At 28.5% G+C, this 19,892-nt stretch overlaps 1 protein-coding gene across 2 annotated transcripts; it reads right to left on the reverse strand.

Annotated features, from left to right (window-relative positions):
- Positions 1-694: 694 nt before the first annotated feature.
- LOC120091343 lies at positions 695-6,078 on the reverse strand. 2 transcript variants are annotated; one of them, XM_039049342.1, is made up of 3 exons: positions 5,927-6,078; positions 4,339-4,482; positions 695-1,065 (listed from the first exon to the last, which is right to left on the reverse strand). In XM_039049342.1, exons 1-3 carry the CDS (start codon positions 5,959-5,961, stop codon positions 888-890), a joined length of 357 nt encoding a protein of 118 aa, XP_038905270.1. In that variant the 5' UTR covers positions 5,962-6,078; the 3' UTR covers positions 695-887. The 2 variants fall into 2 exon arrangements, with proteins under 2 accessions (XP_038905270.1, XP_038905268.1); XM_039049340.1 differs by having other exon boundaries at positions 4,339-4,485; positions 5,927-6,053.
- Positions 6,079-19,892: the final 13,814 nt, after the last annotated feature.

Raw genomic sequence — 19,892 nt, forward strand, 5'->3', positions numbered from 1 at the left:
TATAAATATTTTTTTTGATTTTTCTATAAATAGTTTGACATTTTTTTATATGTGAAGATTTCCCTAAACAATAAGTTATTTTAGAAAAAAAATGTAATGTTTGACAACCATTCAAAATAGCTTTCAAAAGTATTTTCAACAATTTTTCTCAAAAGTATTTAAATAAAAATGATTTTTTTGAAAAAACATTTTTTTCTCAAATCAATGAAAACGTGTCGTTAGTTTGGTGATCATAAGTTTTTTGGCCTTCTATTTTTAAAACTTATTGTCTTAATTTATAAACAATACTATTATAAGAATTTTTTTCTTAATCAAGGGTCGAAGCTTTGGTCTCCTATATTTGACAGCATCGATGCCTGCACCGAACCTCCACTCAAGAGACATTAAAATTTTTGGCATTAAGCTCACTCGAATGTTAAAATAATATCACAATATTAAAAGTGTGTGAAATACATTTTACATCTTTATTCATATCATATTGTTGTGCAGTAGTGAGTGTCAAGACACCAATTTCTTTAATTTGTACAATGGGTCTAGGGCCACATACCCAGCCCAAAGTTTGCCTTGTATTCTCTCTATGGGCTCATAGTGATAAATTTATATGGAAATATATATGGAGACAACTCCTCCTTGTAGTGATAAATTTCAAATCCTTGAAACCGCCACTTATTTCTACCGTTTTTGTAACTCCTCGTTTCATAAATGGTTATCAGACACGTTCTTAATTTATTCTATTTGGAATCCAAATTACATTGTACACAAAAGAAATCTCCTCATAGTGTTCAACCACGTAATTATTTTCCATAGACCATTCAACAAGATCAAAACACACAAAAGAACACATGATTTTCATAGAAGAGACTACAATTTGGAACATTAATTGAGCCTCAAGCAACAGTGATGCAAGAACAATCACCAGCACATTTAGCAAAGGGCTTGGGCTGATGTTGATCAATCTTGGAGATGGTGCAGCTCCATCCTTCTCCACACTCACAAGATGCACCTTCAAACTGCCCCTCCTTTGCCAATTCCTCCAACTTCACTGCCCCTTCCCCTGTCCCTTCTCTGCCATTTGCAAACAAAACTTTTAAAATCCAAGCCAAAATCATGCATTCATCATTAAGTTTTTCAAGAGATTTGATTTCTCTAATTAACCGGTTCACGATTTTACGAAATATCAAAAATTATCTGACGGTCTCGAGAAATTTGAATTTTAGTAAGAGCAGTTTTTTTTGTGCATTTCAAGATGCACATATTTTTACGCATCATATTCTGATCACGTATATAAAATGAACAAGTATAGGATGTATGTGATGAAGATGAAATATTTAAATATTTAGGCTCCATTTGATAACCATTTTGTTTTTAAAAAATTATGCCTATTTCCTCTCTATTTCTTACAATGAGTTGCCTCTTTCTTGACTAAAATGGTTGAATTCTTAGTCCAATTTTAAAAACAAAAACAACTTTTTAAAGATATTTTTTTTAGTTTTTAAATTTTGGATTAGTTTTTTAAACCATTGGTGAAAAATAGATAAAAAAAAAAAGGAAGAAATTTGGACGTGAAAGTAATGACTATAAACTTAATTTTCAAAAACAAAAACAAAAAATCAAATTGTTACCAAATGAGATCTTAATTATTTTATCTTAATTTAGGTCTCTTTGAGAATGATTACGTTTTTTGTTTTTCATTTATGAAATTTAAGGTCATTTTCTCTCAATTTCTCTACTATATGGTTTTCACTTGTATGAAAGAAACACTTGAATTCATAGTCAAATTCTAAAAACAAAAATTAGTTTTTAGGCCCCGTCTGATAAACATTTTGTTTTTTGTTTTTGTTTTTTAAAATTAAACCTATAGACATTACTTTTCCTTCAAATTCTACCTTTGTTATCTACTTTTCACCAACGGTTTAAAAAACCAAGCTAAGTTTTGAGAACTAAAAAAAATTGCTTTCAAAAAGTTTGTTTTTGTTTTTGGAATTTGGCTAAGAATTCAACCACGTAAATTATTATAAAAAATGTACATGAAATAGACTTAATTTTCAAAAACTAAAACAAAAAATCAAATGGTCATCAAACGAGGTCTTAATGTTTTCAAAATTGGATATAATTTTGTAAAACAAGAATAGAAGGTGGATAACAAAACTTAAAGGGAGTGTTTGGTTTGGCTCACCAACATGAGTTGAGTTGAGTTCGTATAATATACCAACTCATTGTTTGATTGGAGTTGAGTTGGTATATTTTACCAACTCACCTTAACTCTCCCTTCTTCCCATGGTTTCAATGGCTCCACCTATCGACCATTGTCACTCTCCGAGAACTACCTCTGGACTCCAACAGCCACTTGATGACAACTTCAACGACTAACTCCAGGCTCCGACAACCACCTCCGATGACAACTCCAACGACCAACTCTGAGCTCTGAAAACCACCTTCGATGATAATTCCGACGACGAAAGTCCAAGAACTTCCACCGACCACCATGACACCTCAACAAACTCCGATGACCAACTCCGACAACCACCTTCGTAAGCTACGACAACCACCTTCGATGATCACCTTTGAGCGAGCAACTTCAATGACCAACTTGAGGCTTCGACAACCACCTTCGACAACAAACTTCAACAACCAACTCTAATACTATCTTCATGTGATTAACTTTGGGCTCCGATAGTCACCTCCGACTACAATCTTTAGCGAAATTCATCTTCGATGATCAACTTCGACGACACTTTCGCCCAACCGATTCTGGGATTCGAAAACCACCTCCAATGACAAACTTCGACAACCAACTCCAATACACCTTCATGTGACCAACTTCAGCCTCCGAAAACCACTCCAACAAAAATCATCTTCGATAAACAACTTCGACAACCACTTCTGATTACTATAAGACAAGGTTGTTAAAGTATGTTGTAGGGTTGTTGATTATATATATAAAAAATTAATTTATTTACATTAAGTGCAATATTTATACGTAATGAATTCACATATCAAATAAATGTTGAGAATATTTACACGAAAAATATGTATGTAGTTGAAAAGTATATAACAAATAACAAAAAAAAATCATAAAATGAAAATATTTTTCTTTGAACATTTTTCAGCAAGAATTAGTAAAAAATAGAGATTTGTTCCCTGATGATCCTCTAAATTTAGAGGAAATGAAAGTGAAATTGTTGAAGAAATGTGGTGATAGTCTATTGGCTATTACGATGATGGGGGAGATTTAATTAAAAAAATTCATGACATAGTATAGTAAAAATATATAGAAACAATAGGAAGAAGAAGAAAAAAAAGAAAATGATAATGAAATTCATGGAGAAAAATTAGCTAGAATCAAAAGTTTTGATTTCGCTTTAGTTTTTCATTTTATTTAACCATATTTCTACCAGAAATGTAATGGGTTAATTGTTGTTCATTGTCCAAAAAAGAAAGAAATAAGTTTTAAAAATTAAAAGAAAAAAATTGCAATCCATATGTATTCAAACAGAGATAGATAGAATTATTGAATAAAAAAGTTTCAAAATAGGAATAGTAATCCTAAAACATATTATTTAGAGTTCAAAAAACTGCATTTGATATCCAGACATATAAAGTCAACTTTGCACCCCAAACATAGACATATGAACTCAAACCAAATCACTCTACAATCCAAACACGGACATATGAACTTCACAGATATATGAACACCACAGACATATGAATTCTAGACATTCGATCTCAATCAGCACCTCAAATAACCCAAAAAATTGATGGGTGAGTTGTGATATTTGTTTGGTTTAAGTGTCTCTGCTGTCTCTTCATTATTTTTTGTTTTTTTTTAATAGTTATTTTCTGCTTATTTTCTTCCATAGATTTTGAGGCCTTTCTTTTTTTCTTTTTCAATGGCAACATGAGTTAGGGACTAACAAAATTCTATAACTTAAAATAAGCAGACTAACACACTAATTTAATATAATAGTTGAGTAAAAAATATTAATGATTAAATAATAATCCAAAGCCACTATATATATATATATATATATATATAAAGGCAAAATGATGTATAACAAATTAATATCAATAATCCTAGATATAAAACAATTAGAACTAATAACCTTACTTCCTCTTGAGTCAAACGTCCTAGGTAAGTAGGTAGTGATTTATGAATTATGATTGTAAAAGTTCAAATTCTTATATAATATGTTCTCATATTCTTTTCTATGGTTTATATGAAGAAAATTCTCGTATTCGATCTCATATTAATATTTAAATTTATTATAATCCGTCAACTAAAATTTTAGGTCTATACAAAAGATTTAAAAAAATAAATATACGACGATTTTCACTTACATTATACAAATACAGTTGTTGCCACAGTTAACAAAGGTCTTGCCAGCATCAGGGCCTTGAGTTCTTTTGATCTCACATTTCCATCCTTCCCCACATTTGCAATATGCCTTCCCAAGTACTCCTTTCTCCACTTCACTCCCCACACTACTTAATTGCCAAAATAATAATAAATAAATAAAATAAAATCTAATTTGCATAAATTAACATTAGAAAATAGAACCCAAGAAATATTAAGAAATTTGTACAGGAAAATGAAAAAAAAAAAAAATCATCTTTATACACCATCAATAAAGTACATTAGTAATTATAATTACGGGTTGTTTTCGAATATAGGAAAACGAGATAACTTATTTATTTATTTATTGATGATAGACAATGATATTTTATTATATTTGAAAATATTTTCAATAATTTTACTAGAATTTTTTTGAAAAAAGGAACTATATTTTTAATTACCATATACATATTTCTAAGGGCTATTTTCAAATGAAGGAAAATGAGACAATTTATTTACAAATATAGTAAAAGGGAAAATTTTCAAAGATAGAAAAAAAATGGCAACTATTTACAAAAATAGCAAAAAGAACATTGATAGACACTGTTGGACTTATATCGACGTCTATCAATGATAAATTTCTATAAATTTTCATCACTGATAGACTTCTATCAGCCTCTATTAATCTCCATCAAATAAGATTAAAATTTTGCTATTTTGTGTAAATAGTTTTCTTTACTTTTCTATTTTTAAAAATCCCCCATAGCAATACGTCACTATTTATGAGTGATAGACCACGATAGACATCTATTAGTATTAGTGATAAATGTCTATCGCGATCTATCATTGATATACAATGATATTTTACTTTACTTGAAAATATTTTCAATAATTTTACTATTTTAAATAATTATCCTATTTCTAACTACTTTTGAAAATTATGGTGTCCGTTAAAATCTCTAATGTAAATATACTATCTATGTAATAATTGATATATAAAAATTAGAAGGTGTACGTAACTATTTTTTACAACTATATAAAAGATTAAGATCACTTAAATCATTTACGTAATTAATTTTTACGCATCAACTGAAGTATTAATTTATGTAAATGATATTATAAATAATGTCACGTATATCTTCCAATTTTTACATCTGGAATAGATTTCCATCTTATTTTAACCCCAAAAAAAAAATGTTTTCATGGAGCAGATTTCTATGTTTAAAGACGAAAGGGAATATTTGCCTTTAAAGATTTAATATTGTGTTAGTTTAACCTTTATATATTCTCTCTTTTTTAAAAAGAATTTATATACATATATACATATGTGTTTATGTTTGTAAAAATCAACTGTGTAAAAAAAAGGAAATTCTTGGAAGAACCTTATTTCTAACAATATGATTAGTTGCATTAGATTTGAATCCGATCATTCGAGATGAAAAATTCAAACTTCTAATTAATTTGTTCATATATAATATATATATATTAAAGAAAAAGTAAGAAATGGTAAAAATAATTAAACTTAAATAAAGAATAGGAAAGTAAGATTAAAGCATATTAATAAGATTAGGGGAAAGATATTGGGAGGAAAACCTGAGAGATTGATTGGCTTTTGCCTCACTTTCCATTTTCTCTGCAATATTTTCTAAGCTTGTTCTCTTTGTTAATGGGATGGGAAAAGACCACAACCCTTGTTTATATTCATGCTAGGTGGAAATTTTAAGGTAGATTAACAAAAGACAGAAATGCCCTAGATGTTTTTTCTTAATCCTTGTTTTTATTGAGGCTAAATTGGTTATTTTGTAATGTATGATATTTTGCAATTTGCATCCTCATCTTCTTGGGCTGCACTTTCGGTGGTGTGGATTTGTCACTTCCCCACCCCCCAAAAAAAGGAAAAAAAACAAGGGATTGGTTTATCATTTTTTCTTCCATAAAACTATTTTTGAAAATGTATAATTGACATATTAACGTTAAAAAACCGTTTTAGTCCTTAAATATTCATGGAAATAACAAAATAGCCTCTATATTTTTAAAATTAAAACAATGTAAGGTCCCTGAACAATAATGTTATAACACAATATTGCTTATAAGATGTGGATTTAGGTCTGCCGGCAGTGGTTGTCAAAATTGCTCGTCAAAATTGGCCACTAATAGTGGTCGTTAGTGATGACTTGTCGATGGTAATGGTTGAAGTTGACCGTTGGAATTGGTTATTGGTGGAAGTCATTGGAGATAGTTGCCAAAAATTTCATTAAAGTAGGTTTGTTGGTGGTTGTTACTGAAGATGGCTCTTAGAGGGCCGTGATACCCGACAACAACATAGTAGAATTGAGTAGAAAAATAGCAAGGGCATTTTGGTAATTCTATGAATTATTGAAATTAGAGAGAAATTAACTATTAAACACTAAAAATCATTTTTCTAAAAAATTATTTCGAGTGTTTTTTCCTTCGAAGTTATTTCATAAATTTATTTTTTAAAAGCTCACACTCCAACTTTTTGTAAAATAATCTTTTTTTAATTAAATAGTCAAAAAATTAAGCTAAACACACTTCAAATCTCTCATATTCAAGGAATGATCAATTTTAATCTAGATATCTTTACCATTTTAATTTTTTTTTTGTTTTGTTTTATTTTGTTATGATAAAAGTAGCTTATGTGACACTTATTAAAATTAAAACTAAAACAATAATTAATGTTCTTAATTTTAAGATACAATCACTAATTATAAAAAATATTTAAAAAAATTATAATGATTTTAAAAAAAGAAAGCTCTCGTCTCAACCCCACCCCATCCCCTTTCCTTAATGGACCTGGAATACACCTTTATTAAATATATTTTGAATTTTTTACTCAGTTTTTTATATAAAAAAAATATTGCAATCATTGCCATTAATTTGATATAAATCGTTTACCTAAAAGTATATTTTGTTCATTTACTTGATAAATAGATACTAATTATATATCTTAATTGGTGTATTTGAATTTTGAACCACAAGTTGTACAGCGAGATGAAGGAATTTCGATTCTTATTTCTATTAAAATAATTTCAGAAAACGAACAATAAGGACAAAACAGTCTTTTGAGGAAAATATTTAAAATAAAAATCGAAAATTTGACAAGATAGGAATAATACAAAAATCGAAATAAAGTAAGTTCATAATTTTCAATTGTTAAAAGATAGTATAAATATTAAAATAAATTTAAGTGGTTTCTGAATCAGCATGCCCTGTTTTCTATAATTCAATATTGGCAAAAGCAAATAAAAAAATACAACTTTTTCCCAAGTTCAAAGAACATTTTTTGGACTTTCTCTTTGTTATGGTGACTCGTGACTCAATGAAAAAAAAAAAGAAGAAAAAAAAAACTATTTTCTCTTAAAAAATGAACATTTTCAAATATAAAAAAATAACAAAAATATTTATAAATATAGCAAAATTTCACTTTTTATCCACGATAGACTGTGATAGACTATCATCTATGTCTATCTGTGTCATGATATACGTAAATAGTAGTCTATCGACTGTTAGGCGTATTTTAAATAATAATGCGTATAATTAAAGTGTGTGCTATGTTTGTAGATATATTTTATCAGATTAGATTATTTTAATATATTATACCTTAATATGTGATTATTAATTAAGACCATAGATTTCTAATTAAGTATAAACTTAATGGATAGAAGTTCATTCCTAGTTGATTAAGATTTAATGGGAACCCTAATTAAACTAGTATATATAGAGACTTTAGTGCTATGACTCTTATGTATCAAAACAATGAACACTCAATCTCTCTTTAATCTCATCGAGAGAGAGATCCCACTTAAGACATTAGGAATTTTGGTTGAGAAAGATAATAGCCGCCTTATAATTGCCATCAAATTCAAAATGGAATCCGGTATGTTATTTTTTTATAATTTAACATGAATGATCCTAGGGTTATATCTATTTAATATATATCTAAAGTATATGTGCTATTCTCACGGTATTTCCAAATAATAACAAAATATCATAAATAGAATATGATATTTTACTATTATTTATAAGTATTTTTAACAATTTTGTCATTTAAAATAATTTTTCTTTTCAAAAATATATATATCATTAAAAAATATGGAGAAAATGATTCAAGTTTTTGATAATCTTATTAACCAATTAAGTTAGGTTTAGATTAAACTATTTTTTTTTTTTTGGTAATAATAATAAAGAAATTATATCTACGGGTAGCCTTTGATCCTTTCTATTAAAGTTGTTCACTAATTACGACTCTTCCTTTATTGTTCTTAATTTGTTATTTTCATGTAACTCTGCTATCTTAGGTTAATTAATAATTAATCGTCACAGTATTCATTTTCGTATAAAAAGAATGTGAAGGTGGAGATAGATAATTGTAAAAAGTAAACAAACTAAAATATATTAAATGGGAGTTAGCATAGCCCATTAATAGCTGAAACTTAAAAAAAAAAAAAAAAATTCAAACTAATTATAATTAGAGAAATTGTGTCCAATGAACTCAATTTGAAGGTATATTTTAAAAAATTGTCACAAACAACTTTATTTTTTATTCATGGATTTTTAAAAATTTTCATTATTTTTATCTTACCAAAATACCGGTATTACCATTAATTATTATTATTATTATTATTATTTTTTATTAATTTGGAAGTTTTGAATGTTTTTATTTTGTAATTTATTTTGAATTTGGCAGGTCTTAAAAACAGCACACAAGGCAGTTTTTTTCCTTTTTAATTTTCAATGAAAATTTTCAAACACATTATTTCCTTGTCAGCTTTTATTTTTCGTTGGGAAAATTACAAAAACATCACTTATAATTTCTTTTAATTTTATTGTTTTCAAAATAAATAAAAATAATAAAATAAAATTTTCTTCATATACTTTTTTTTCTTATTTTGATTTTTTAGAAAAGATCGACATAATTTTTTTAGATTTATTGTTTTTACATATTATTTCTTTTTTTTTTCGACCGCTGCAATGGAAGTTATTTTATGAATTTTTTTTTCTTTTTCAGTATTTTTAATAATAAAAGTCATAATATTGGAAGGTTATTATAGTAATTGAAATATTAATATAAATTTCTAATTATTTAGGGTTAGATAGATTTATAAATATTGAAAGTTTATAACGTTTGTATAATATTAAGTCTTATTTTGATGTATTTATGATTAAGGGTGAATCTATGAAGGGACCAGGAGAGTATGTACCTCTATCAGATCGTGTCGTTTAAATATATATGTTTGTTTTTTTTTATTAAATATAAAAGATATGTGTTTGTACTATTTAACGTGTGTCCTAAAAAACAAAGTGTGAGGTTTACTTTTTATTAAATATAAAAAAAAAATGTTTTGCAGGTGACCCTTAAAATAACCACGGGCCTGGACTCTGGAGTTCGAATTTGCTGCAAAGCAGGATATATTTTTTATTTTTAAAAAAAATAAAATTTAACAAATTTTCATATACTTTTTTGTGTGTGTATTTGTATATATATAATTTTAATACTGTTAGGCTGATCAGGTAACTATTTGATTATTAGTTTTTTGTTTTTGAAAATTAAGGTTATAAATATCATTTTTGCATATAATTTTTTTTCTTTATTATTTCCTTTATCATTATTTTAAATTACATTCAAGTTAGTACAAATTTAGTTCTTAATTTTTAAAATAAAATCTAAACTTTCAATTTTTAACTATAAAAGTCGTTTGAAAATGTCTAATAGATACATAAACTTTCAATTTAATACTAAAAATCTCATAAAATATTAAAAATGCTTAAAAATTAACCATTGTAGTAGATAAAAAATTGATTTTGTTTCTAATTGAACCTCAAATTTTCAATTTTATAGTATATAGTTACATTAATTTTTTTTAAAAAAAAATGTATGATGTTATGTATTAGATACATAGATCGAGATGTCAGTGATCTAGTGCATATTTTTCAAAGTTCAAGAAGTATATCTAACACAAATTTAGAAGTCAATAGACTAAAATTTCAACCTTATATAAAGTTGTGTCTACTTAACATGAAATTTTGGATCTATCACGGTTCTTATGCTAGTTCGTTATGCTTGTTTTGGCTATATTATATGATTTGAATAATCGATGCATATAAAATATATTTATATGAACTTGTGCCCCCTTTACCTAAGATCCTGGATATGCCACTGTTTATGGACAAACCGTAATAACTAAGTTCTAGAAATAGTTCACACGACGTGTACTACTATCATTTGAGTATTTACAGGATGGTTAGGAGTGATTTAAAAATTTTAAAATCACTTTTGTCATTTTTAAAATCACTTTGGCATACTCAGGATTCGTTTAATAACTTTCCTGTTTTCTTTTTCCTATTTTTGTTTCTCATTTTTAAAGAAACTAACCTATTTGATAATCATTCATGTTTTTGTTCCTAAAATTTGAAAAATGTTCCTAAAAATGAGGTAAAAATTGAGGAACTTCCTCTTCGGTTTCTATTTTACTTAAAGTTGTTTTTAAAACATATTAAAGTGTAGGCTTGGCTAGTTGGTGAGATATCTATAACTTCAAGGTCTTAGGAACAAATCTGATACGCGCCCATGATGCTTGTTAGATGCAAAGCTAGAGGTCCTTCTAGAATCCTTGCAAACACTTACAAAGAAAGCTAATTTAGATCGAAATTAGAATCTATGATGGTCACTCTTAGATCCTAAGACAACTCACTCTAGCTTTTACTTATATGTACTTGTCTCCTTTTTTTTTTACTTATATTTATGGAAATTTGGTTTTTTAAAATTTTAAACAAAAAAGAAAAAGAAAAAATAAAAACTAGTAAGCTTCACAGATCTTTCAGCTGCTTTAAGCCACTAAGAGGGTACCTGCTAGTTTACTTAATAAGTTAAAAACAACTATTTGAGAAGATATTTTGTATATGTTTTCATTTCCAATCCCTTGTAATATATGATTCAACTTTGCACTTTTAATCAAAATCACTATGGCCAAAGGGTTGAAAACATGAAGATGATAAGCAGTAAAGAGTTTAATGCCTTTATCAGCTAGATAGACTTAGCTGGGAGGAATATTTTGATGTGTCCATCCAAATTTTGGGGGGACATTGAGGTTTCCTATTTCCTTTCTGGTACAACTTGCATATTATACAGGATTATACTTTATTTGTAAGAGTATGCTCTTACCTTAGATTTTATTTTATATGTAACTAATTCGGTGTTGAATGATATTTTGTTCTATTGATTTTGTTGTTGAATGCTAACACTTTAAATGTTGTGTACAAGCAAGTCTGCTATTCAAGTTTCGAGGCATGAGCTTCTGAAAGATTAATACTTGGTGGGCCCTTTTGACGTTTCTATTGATATATGACTCTGGACTTGGTGATCTAGCGAATACTATTATATTACTTACAAATGAGGGTTAAAAGTTGAAATTTTAGACTTGACTTTTTTATATGTTGTTGCATTTTGTAAACTACTATCATCAATGATGGATTCAGGATTATGAAAAAAAATCTTGACTTAATTCTTTTCTTTTCTTCTGGGCAATCTAACTTCATTCTTTTTTCTTTTTTGAATTCTTTATTTACCAAGCTATTTATCATTTTCGAATTGATACATGTTTAGTTATTCTCTATAATTAATTTACTCATAATATTTAAGGTCCAGATCTGTAAATCCGGACACTTTCGAACACCAACCAACATTATTTAGAGACTTTTTGATTGGGTAAATTTCTATGTATTTTGAATTCTTGGAACTTGTTTATTGTTATGGTTGGGTAAATTTCTATGTATTCGATAAAGTTCCAGCAAAGTTGAACACATTCTAGACTAGTTTGGACTCGATTAAAGTGTCTTAGATCGGTTTTTGATTTGTGAATATGGTTGTTGGTTGTAGTTTTAGACTAATTTGGAGTGATAGTTCAAATTCATGGTGGATTTTGGATAAGAATATTCTTGCTGAAAATATCTCGGTGTTAATTAAGATTTTCGAACTAAGTTCTAACGGGTGAAGATTTTGAATTGATTAAAGTTTTGTGAGTATGTTGTGTCATTTACGTGCTTATTTTTTGGTGATTTGTTGCAAGAGGAGTTCGTGTTATAGCTATTCGAGGAGAACTAGAAAGTAGCATTTGTTGTACAAGAACACAAAATAGGAGATTATGGCTTTCTAAAATAGTATCTTCTTTATTTATTTTTATGTTCATGACTATGTATTTGTTATGTAGCATTTCTAAACTTATCCCTTGAGTTTTTCTGGGACAGGATTTATATAAATGGATCAAAACTTAGTCAATGTAGCCACTGTTTTCAATCTTTATGAGTTTCTCTAGAAGAAAATTTTCACTAATATTATTTAAGAAATCAGTTCTGTTTAGGTTTGATATTAGTTCTCAAGCCACTATTTTCTAGGTTGTTTAAGCATGTGGTAGTTATCGTTTGCTTTGATATCTTTTTACACTACTGATGGTAAAGAAAAACTTCACTTGTAGATTTATTTGGGAGTAAAAGGTGTTCACATGAATCAGATAGCTTAAGATACAAGATTTGATCTTCAAATGATAGATGTAAACTCCTCTCCGTTTTATGTCTAATCCGATTCTTCAAATGATAGATATAAGTCTGAATGACTTTAGGATTTGTGTTTAGTCTTCTTACAATAGAACGATCATTGTTATCTTCTTATAATAGACGCTATAAAAACTTTTCATAGCGTAAAAAAAATAAAAAGCAGTATTAAAACGTTTTGATAGCGGTTTTTTTATAGCGTTAGAAAAGCGTCATCTATACGTTTCAATAGTGTTTGTCCAACGATAAAAAATTTATTGAAACGTTTTGATAGCGTTTTCCAATGTTTCAATAGCATTTTTAATAACATTGTAAAAACATTATAAAAGACTTGTCATAATGTTTTAGTAAATATTGTTGTAGCCTATGTTATTAAAAGTCCTGGACTTTCCATAGTGTTTTTGTACAACTATTAAAATCGCTATAGAAAGTTGACATATGATAGTTTTAATTCAATGTTAAGGAAACATTTCATTATATTGGAAAAAGTACCATCAAAAGTTTTCATAGCAATAAAAAAAAATGTTATAAAAGACGTTCTATAGCAATTTTAGACATGCTATTGAAAGTCTCTTATTTTTATTAGTATTTTTTCATCTTAATGGAAAAAGGCTATAAATACCCTATCTTTAAGCATGATTTTAATATTAATGAACTTTCTATAGCATTTTTTGTAGTAGTAAAAACAATGCTATAATTGATTTTTAATAGTACTTGTTAATAACATATTTTTAGATTTTACAATTTGTTTCACAAATAGTATTAGAGAATTAATTATAAACATATATTTATAGAAGTCACTTGCCCATATTGTTGTCTAGACGAAGAAAGATGTAGTTCACATTTTATTTAAATCTGCAATCACAATAATAACCAAAATCTTCAAATTTATAGCATACAAAAGAAATAAAACACTATATTCATCCAAAAGGTTTGATATTAGTCATCAAAAGTATGTTCCAACAAAGTTCTTACCAAATAGAAGTTGTAAATTCTTAATCCAAATAAAATGATTACCTATATAATCCCAAAAAGTTGATACAATCAAAAGAGATATTTAGATTATAGCGATACCAAAATTTTCTCACAAACAATATGTAGCTCCGATATTTGTCGTCATATCAATCACATAATGAAAAATTAAAACAAAATAACTTTCATAAATCATCTTGATCTAACTTTGATAATAGACTAGCTAATGAACTAAATAAATACTTAATTCACAAAGTAGTAAATAAATTTTCTTACACTTTATCCATTGACCATGAAACAATACATATATGTCTTGTACATGGCCATGATCGGGATCGAAAACTCTACTAATTGTATTGTCGATTATACTACTCGAAGGAGACGTTCCCACACGATTTTGTTCACTACGCTCCTAACAAAAAAATCATAATAAAACTATTAAAATGCCAAGAAGCCAATATGCCATTGGGGAAGGGGAGCCTTATAACCAATAAAAATTCACAATATTTTAGGAACATCTATTTCAACTAAATCACTACTTATTTTGTTTCAACAATGCTACTACAACTACAATACATCTCATGGTCACTAGATTCAAATTAAGCAGCAGCCTATAACTCCAACAAATCTATAAATGATTTTTTAAAGAAAAAATAAATATGGAAGTCAAAATCTACCGGGTTTATTAGATATACATGAGTTGCCTTTGGAGATTTACCTAGCCAATATGGTATTGGACCTAAAACTCGTGGTTTGTAAACAATAAACTTATTTTAAAAATTCAATAAGTTATTATTGAATATATGAATAGATTATTTCGTTTTAGAAATAAATCCAATAAACTAAAAGATCCGACTATTACATGAGTACTTGAACTTTATGTTTATAGTATATGAATAAGGTTGGGTGCCTGATTCTCGTAAAAGTATTGGATGTGACCCACTCTGTAGTTGTTTGTAAAGTGCTACAAACAAAATGATCCTAATTCGTACATATGATGACATGAGAAGTTGAGGCATCCTGTGCAATGAATTTGCACAAGATCGGACCACGAAATAAGTCACTCTTACAATTTTGTTTATTGTTTAAGTTGATTTGAAATTTTCAAATTAGAATTAAGGGAATTAGTAATTATATGTGATATAACTACACGTTTAATTTTGATATTAATAGAATTGGAGAATGGATTAATATTTAAATATGATTTAAATATTAAATTCATAAATAAAGATTCATGGTAGTGGAATCGGTGACAGATTAATTTAATATTTGATATTAAATTAATAAGATTAATTAAAATTTTTAATTAATTTATTAATTTTATTATGAAATCAACTATTGAATTAATTTTGTAAAATTAATAAAATTTCATTTTTTAATTGAAATGTTTTTTTTTTTTAATTTTGGGAAATCAAAATTAAAATAAGAAAATTGGAAATGGAAAAGTGGTTTTTTCCACTTTCAATTTTCAGCAGCTCACACACAATTCCATTTTACGTTAGCTCAATTATTCAAGTACGAGTTATTCATGCAAGTCTGTTAGTTGCATGAAAGTCATGCAATATAAAGTTGGTTTTTTGAGTGGAGAAGATGAGATTGCAATCGTTGTTGAAGCTGAAAACTTGTGTTTGAAGAAGTGTTCTTCACACTGTGTAAAACCAGTAACCACCTCTCCAATTTCCCTCGATTCAAACTTATTTTGAGTCCCACAACTCAATCTAAGGCTCCAAGAGAATAGTAGGGAAGTCCTTGTGGTGGTTCACATCCAAAGAAGAAGGAGATTGCAGCTGAAGATCGTGAATCAAAGATACTTCAAAGGTTAGTGTTGAAACTCTATTTTTAATTTTTGAGTATGCTTAGTTTGAAACCAAAATTAATGAATTAGAATACTTAATGATTTTGTTTTACTTCCACTGCTTGTTTCTTGAATCCAACACATGGAGTGCATAAACGTTCTACCTCTAGTTTGAGAAACGATGTAAAACGTTAGCACAAGCCCAAATTTGCGTCTATCAATGCAATAGATTACGACCTGTCAAATAATTAGCAAGGTCAATGTCAGAACTAACACAACAGAATTTGGAGCAAATGTTCTATATTCAAAGGAATCATAAGCTTCCCATTACAAACATAAAATGGTTATTTATAGCCTTACAGTGAAGTCAAACAATTAACAAATTAATTCTAAAATATTAATTAAACACTAATTAATCTAAATTAACATCTAAACTAAATATTTACTAAAACATACCAATTATCTTATAATTCTCCCCATCGAAATGTATGCAATAAAATGGAAGAAAGATTGTCTGAGATAATATAAAGCTAAGGTATGCAAATGAATAAAGTCATTTAACCTCTATTTTGTTTCACAGTGGTGGAGCGTTTCAGTTTGAAGGGATTTATCCAAATTTTTAGTTTGATACATGTTGATGGTGCGACTGCCACATGATCCAACCTATAAAAATGTAATGAAAAATGAAAACTTTGACCGACAACTTGAAAAAACTAGACTACCTTGTTCCCAAAAGAGAATACTAAAGATGTTACCCCATTTGAGTAGCACTCAGATAGTCAATTGCACTTTTATGATGTAAAGTGAAATATATGTACTTGTCTTCCTAGTGAACAAACAAAAAATTCATATCTCGCAATGCCCTATATAAGTCCATTTCACAGTCCATCACAAAATAATCTGGACACTGCTCAAAACAAACAATACAAAGAATAATGTGTGATTGGTGATTGTGGATACTTTCATTTATCTACTAGTTGAAAAATCTAAATTTAAAGCAAAATGAAATGGAAAACTTAATTAGTAGATCCAGTGAAAACTCGTGAGCAGCTCAACCTTTTCATCTTCAACTTTTGCTCCAACTTGGCACATGTTAGCATTCGACCATCGATTATATTTAAAGTTGAAACGTTTGTCATTATTAAACTTTATTTATGGCATTTAGTATGACTTTTGGGTTTTGTAACGTTTAGTTTTTTGTAACCAAGAGTGATTTTTAAGTTATAGGAGTTATGTGAGTTATGAGCATTTGATGACATTTTTAAGTTATAGGAGTTATGTGAGTTATGAGATTTTTGTAACCATTGGCATTCCTATGGTTATGTTTGTAAGCCTATATAAAGGCATGCTTAGTTGAATGGAAAATATATCTCTCATTTTTCATATTTGTCCTCCACGGTTTTTTTCTAACAAAAGCATGGAGGTAATGGACATTAAATTTGGAATTTATGAGTCTATACACAATAACTGTTGGATCATTCACTCGAAGCAGCTGCATAAAGAAACAAAAATTATGTAAGTATCCAAGTTACAAATAGCAAGCATCTTTCTACTTCAATTTGAAGATAGTTCAAGAAAGAGCAAGGTTATGTTATACTAAAAGAACACCATAGAACAATTATTTATAGATGAAAACATGACAAGTCATACAAGAATCTCATAATAGAACAAAAAGAAAAAAAAAAACCAAAATAGAAAACCCCTAGTAGAAACAAAGGCAGCTGATGAAAAAATTAAACTGTTATGTTTAAGGCTTTTTATAGTATAGAGAGTTGCAACTTAAACAAACAAACACCATCTCCCAAAGTGAACAAGGTTCTATGGCTTGGTGCAGAAAAGCTTAGAGTTGGAGTTCACAAAAGCTTCCGATTACATCATGCATCAATGTCATACAACTCCATCATTTTAATAGTCATTTAAATGATGGATTACAAATGGATATAATCAGAAGAACTAGTATCTCTATTTGAAACTTTGAGTACAAATAGTCATGTGAAGAGAACAAATATTGGGAGAAGAGCCATATTAGAGAAAATCAACTCTAACTTTGACAAGAACCGATAAGGAAATGAACAACCTATAAAACCAAAACCGGATGAGGAGACCAACCCGATTAATGTATTTGGAAAAGCACAATATGATCTTAAAAGCAAACTTATCCTGAATCCAACAATGATTTCCTACTATGATAATCTTTTGAGGTATGTCCTTTCAATAAAGCCAAGCTTTGCCTGTACACAACATTCGAAGTGTTAGCATTAAACAACTAAATCAATAGAACAAAGTATAAGATCCAACATTAAATTAGGCATATATAAAAAAATCTAAGGTAAAAACATACTCTTACAAATAAAGACTAATCAAGTATAATATAGAAGTTATACTAAAGAGGAAAAAGAAACCTCAATATCCCTCCAAAATTTGGATGGGCACACCAAAATATTCCTGCCATCTACATCTATCTAGCTGATAAAGGCATTAAGGTTCCTCCTATTCTTTCATAACTTGTTAATTGATAATAATCTTCTATTGGTTCAGATATAATAGATATAGACCATATACTATCAAGAAAAATTCGAAGGGACATGAAACTACAAATGTTTAGAGAAATTACCCTTGCCAAGATCTAGGTCACCATATGAACCAAAATAAATTGGAGAAACTAAAAAATTTCAACAATACCCATGCTAAACAAGGAAAATTATCGGTTGAAGGATGAAGATTCGACCACTATAGCGGCGTCCGACTAAGCCTAGGAGTGCGATGCGAAGGTCGGTGACCTATTCGAGAAGGAAAGAGATAAACTTAAGGAAAAGGGTCTGAAAGAGAGAGAATCAACCAAGAGAGAGAGGCGAACTGAGAAAGAAAAGAAGAAAAAACCAAGAACTCACCAGTAATGATCCTAGGCACAATGCGATATCGACTGGGCGAATTCTCGAAGATGACGACGACAGGTAGCACGACATTGGTTGTCTGCCTAGGCAGTGGTTGGTAGTCGACAAATGATGACCGTAGTGAGAGAGAGCGTGAGAGATGCGAGAGAGAGAGAGGGAGAGGTTTTCTGATACTTTGATTTTGCAGGAACTGGGAAGAATGAAAATTTTAAGATGTGGTGGCTGGGTGAAGATGAAGGAAGTAGAACAAAGGAAGAGGGAGAAACATGTGAAGATTTGAATCCAACATTTTACAGAGAGAGATGGGAGAAACATGTGGGAAGATTTAAGATTTTGGGAAGAAGAAGATAGAGCTCTGAAATAGATTTTGTTAGAGATAGAGAACTGAAATTTTGGGTGAAAAATCTGAAATCGGTTTTGTGAGAGTGAAGGAATAGATACTTTGGGAGGAAAATCTGAAACCAATTTTCTGAGATAGAGGGAACTAAAATTTTGAGAGAAAGATACCACACCTTTTCATAATGTGTGGGAGACATGTTTTTCAATTTAGCGCCTGTTTTTTTTTTTTTTTTTTTTTAGTTTCTATATTGTTTGATTGTAGAGAAAAGACATGAAGAAAGAGGCAAAATGGGTTTTTTTTTTTTTTTTTTTTGAGCCCAACGTGCCTTTTCCTTCTATAGCATCAATTGACCCAATGCTATAAACAAATGCTATAGAAAGTTATATTTATTGTAGTGTACATATATATTGAAATAACTATATATAATATAAAGGGGTATATCTATACGTCTTAGAATATATCATGCATCTTCGTTTTAAAACTACAAGAGGAGATAACACATTTTGAAATGCCAAACATGAAATATTATTTCTTCATAGAATCATAGAATCTTAACTAAAATAACGTAGTGAAAATTTAATTTATTTTCTAAAATCTGTATTTATAAAAGAAAAAACATAAAATTCTACCAACAAAAAGGGGAATGGATTGACAAATATATGCGATAAATCTGGAGAGATAAATGAATATGAAGTTAAATAGTTGGACATGAAATATTGAGTGGAAAATAGCCTATTTGGCTAAATATTTTTTTCTGTAATTGGTTTTTCTTTTGGTAAAGGGCCATTTTTTATCCCTAAATTTGTTAGATTGTATCAAGTATTTTCTCATCAAATTATATGTCGAAAACGTAGATCACTACTGTAATCTTAATCTTAAACTTGAAAAGAAGTATTACAATTTTCGTGTTAAAAATGTTTTCACATGCTTTTGGTGAATTATAAAACATGGATATGATATAAAATTTGATAAGATTTCAAAGAAAACCAT

This window comes from Benincasa hispida, chromosome 11 (genome assembly GCF_009727055.1).
Source record: "Benincasa hispida cultivar B227 chromosome 11, ASM972705v1, whole genome shotgun sequence".
Lineage (NCBI taxonomy): Eukaryota > Viridiplantae > Streptophyta > Magnoliopsida > Cucurbitales > Cucurbitaceae > Benincasa > Benincasa hispida.

Coding starts and splice junctions, on each gene's coding strand:
- LOC120091343 (XM_039049340.1), bottom strand. CDS start 5,961: ATGGAAAGTGAGGCAAAAGCCAATCAATCTCTCAG. Junction 4,486..5,926: donor AAAGCCAATCAATCTCTCAG/GTTTTCCTCCCA, acceptor TTGGCAATTAAG/TAGTGTGGGGAGTGAAGTGG. Junction 1,066..4,338: donor AACAACTGTATTTGTATAAT/GTAAGTGAAAAT, acceptor TGCAAATGGCAG/AGAAGGGACAGGGGAAGGGG.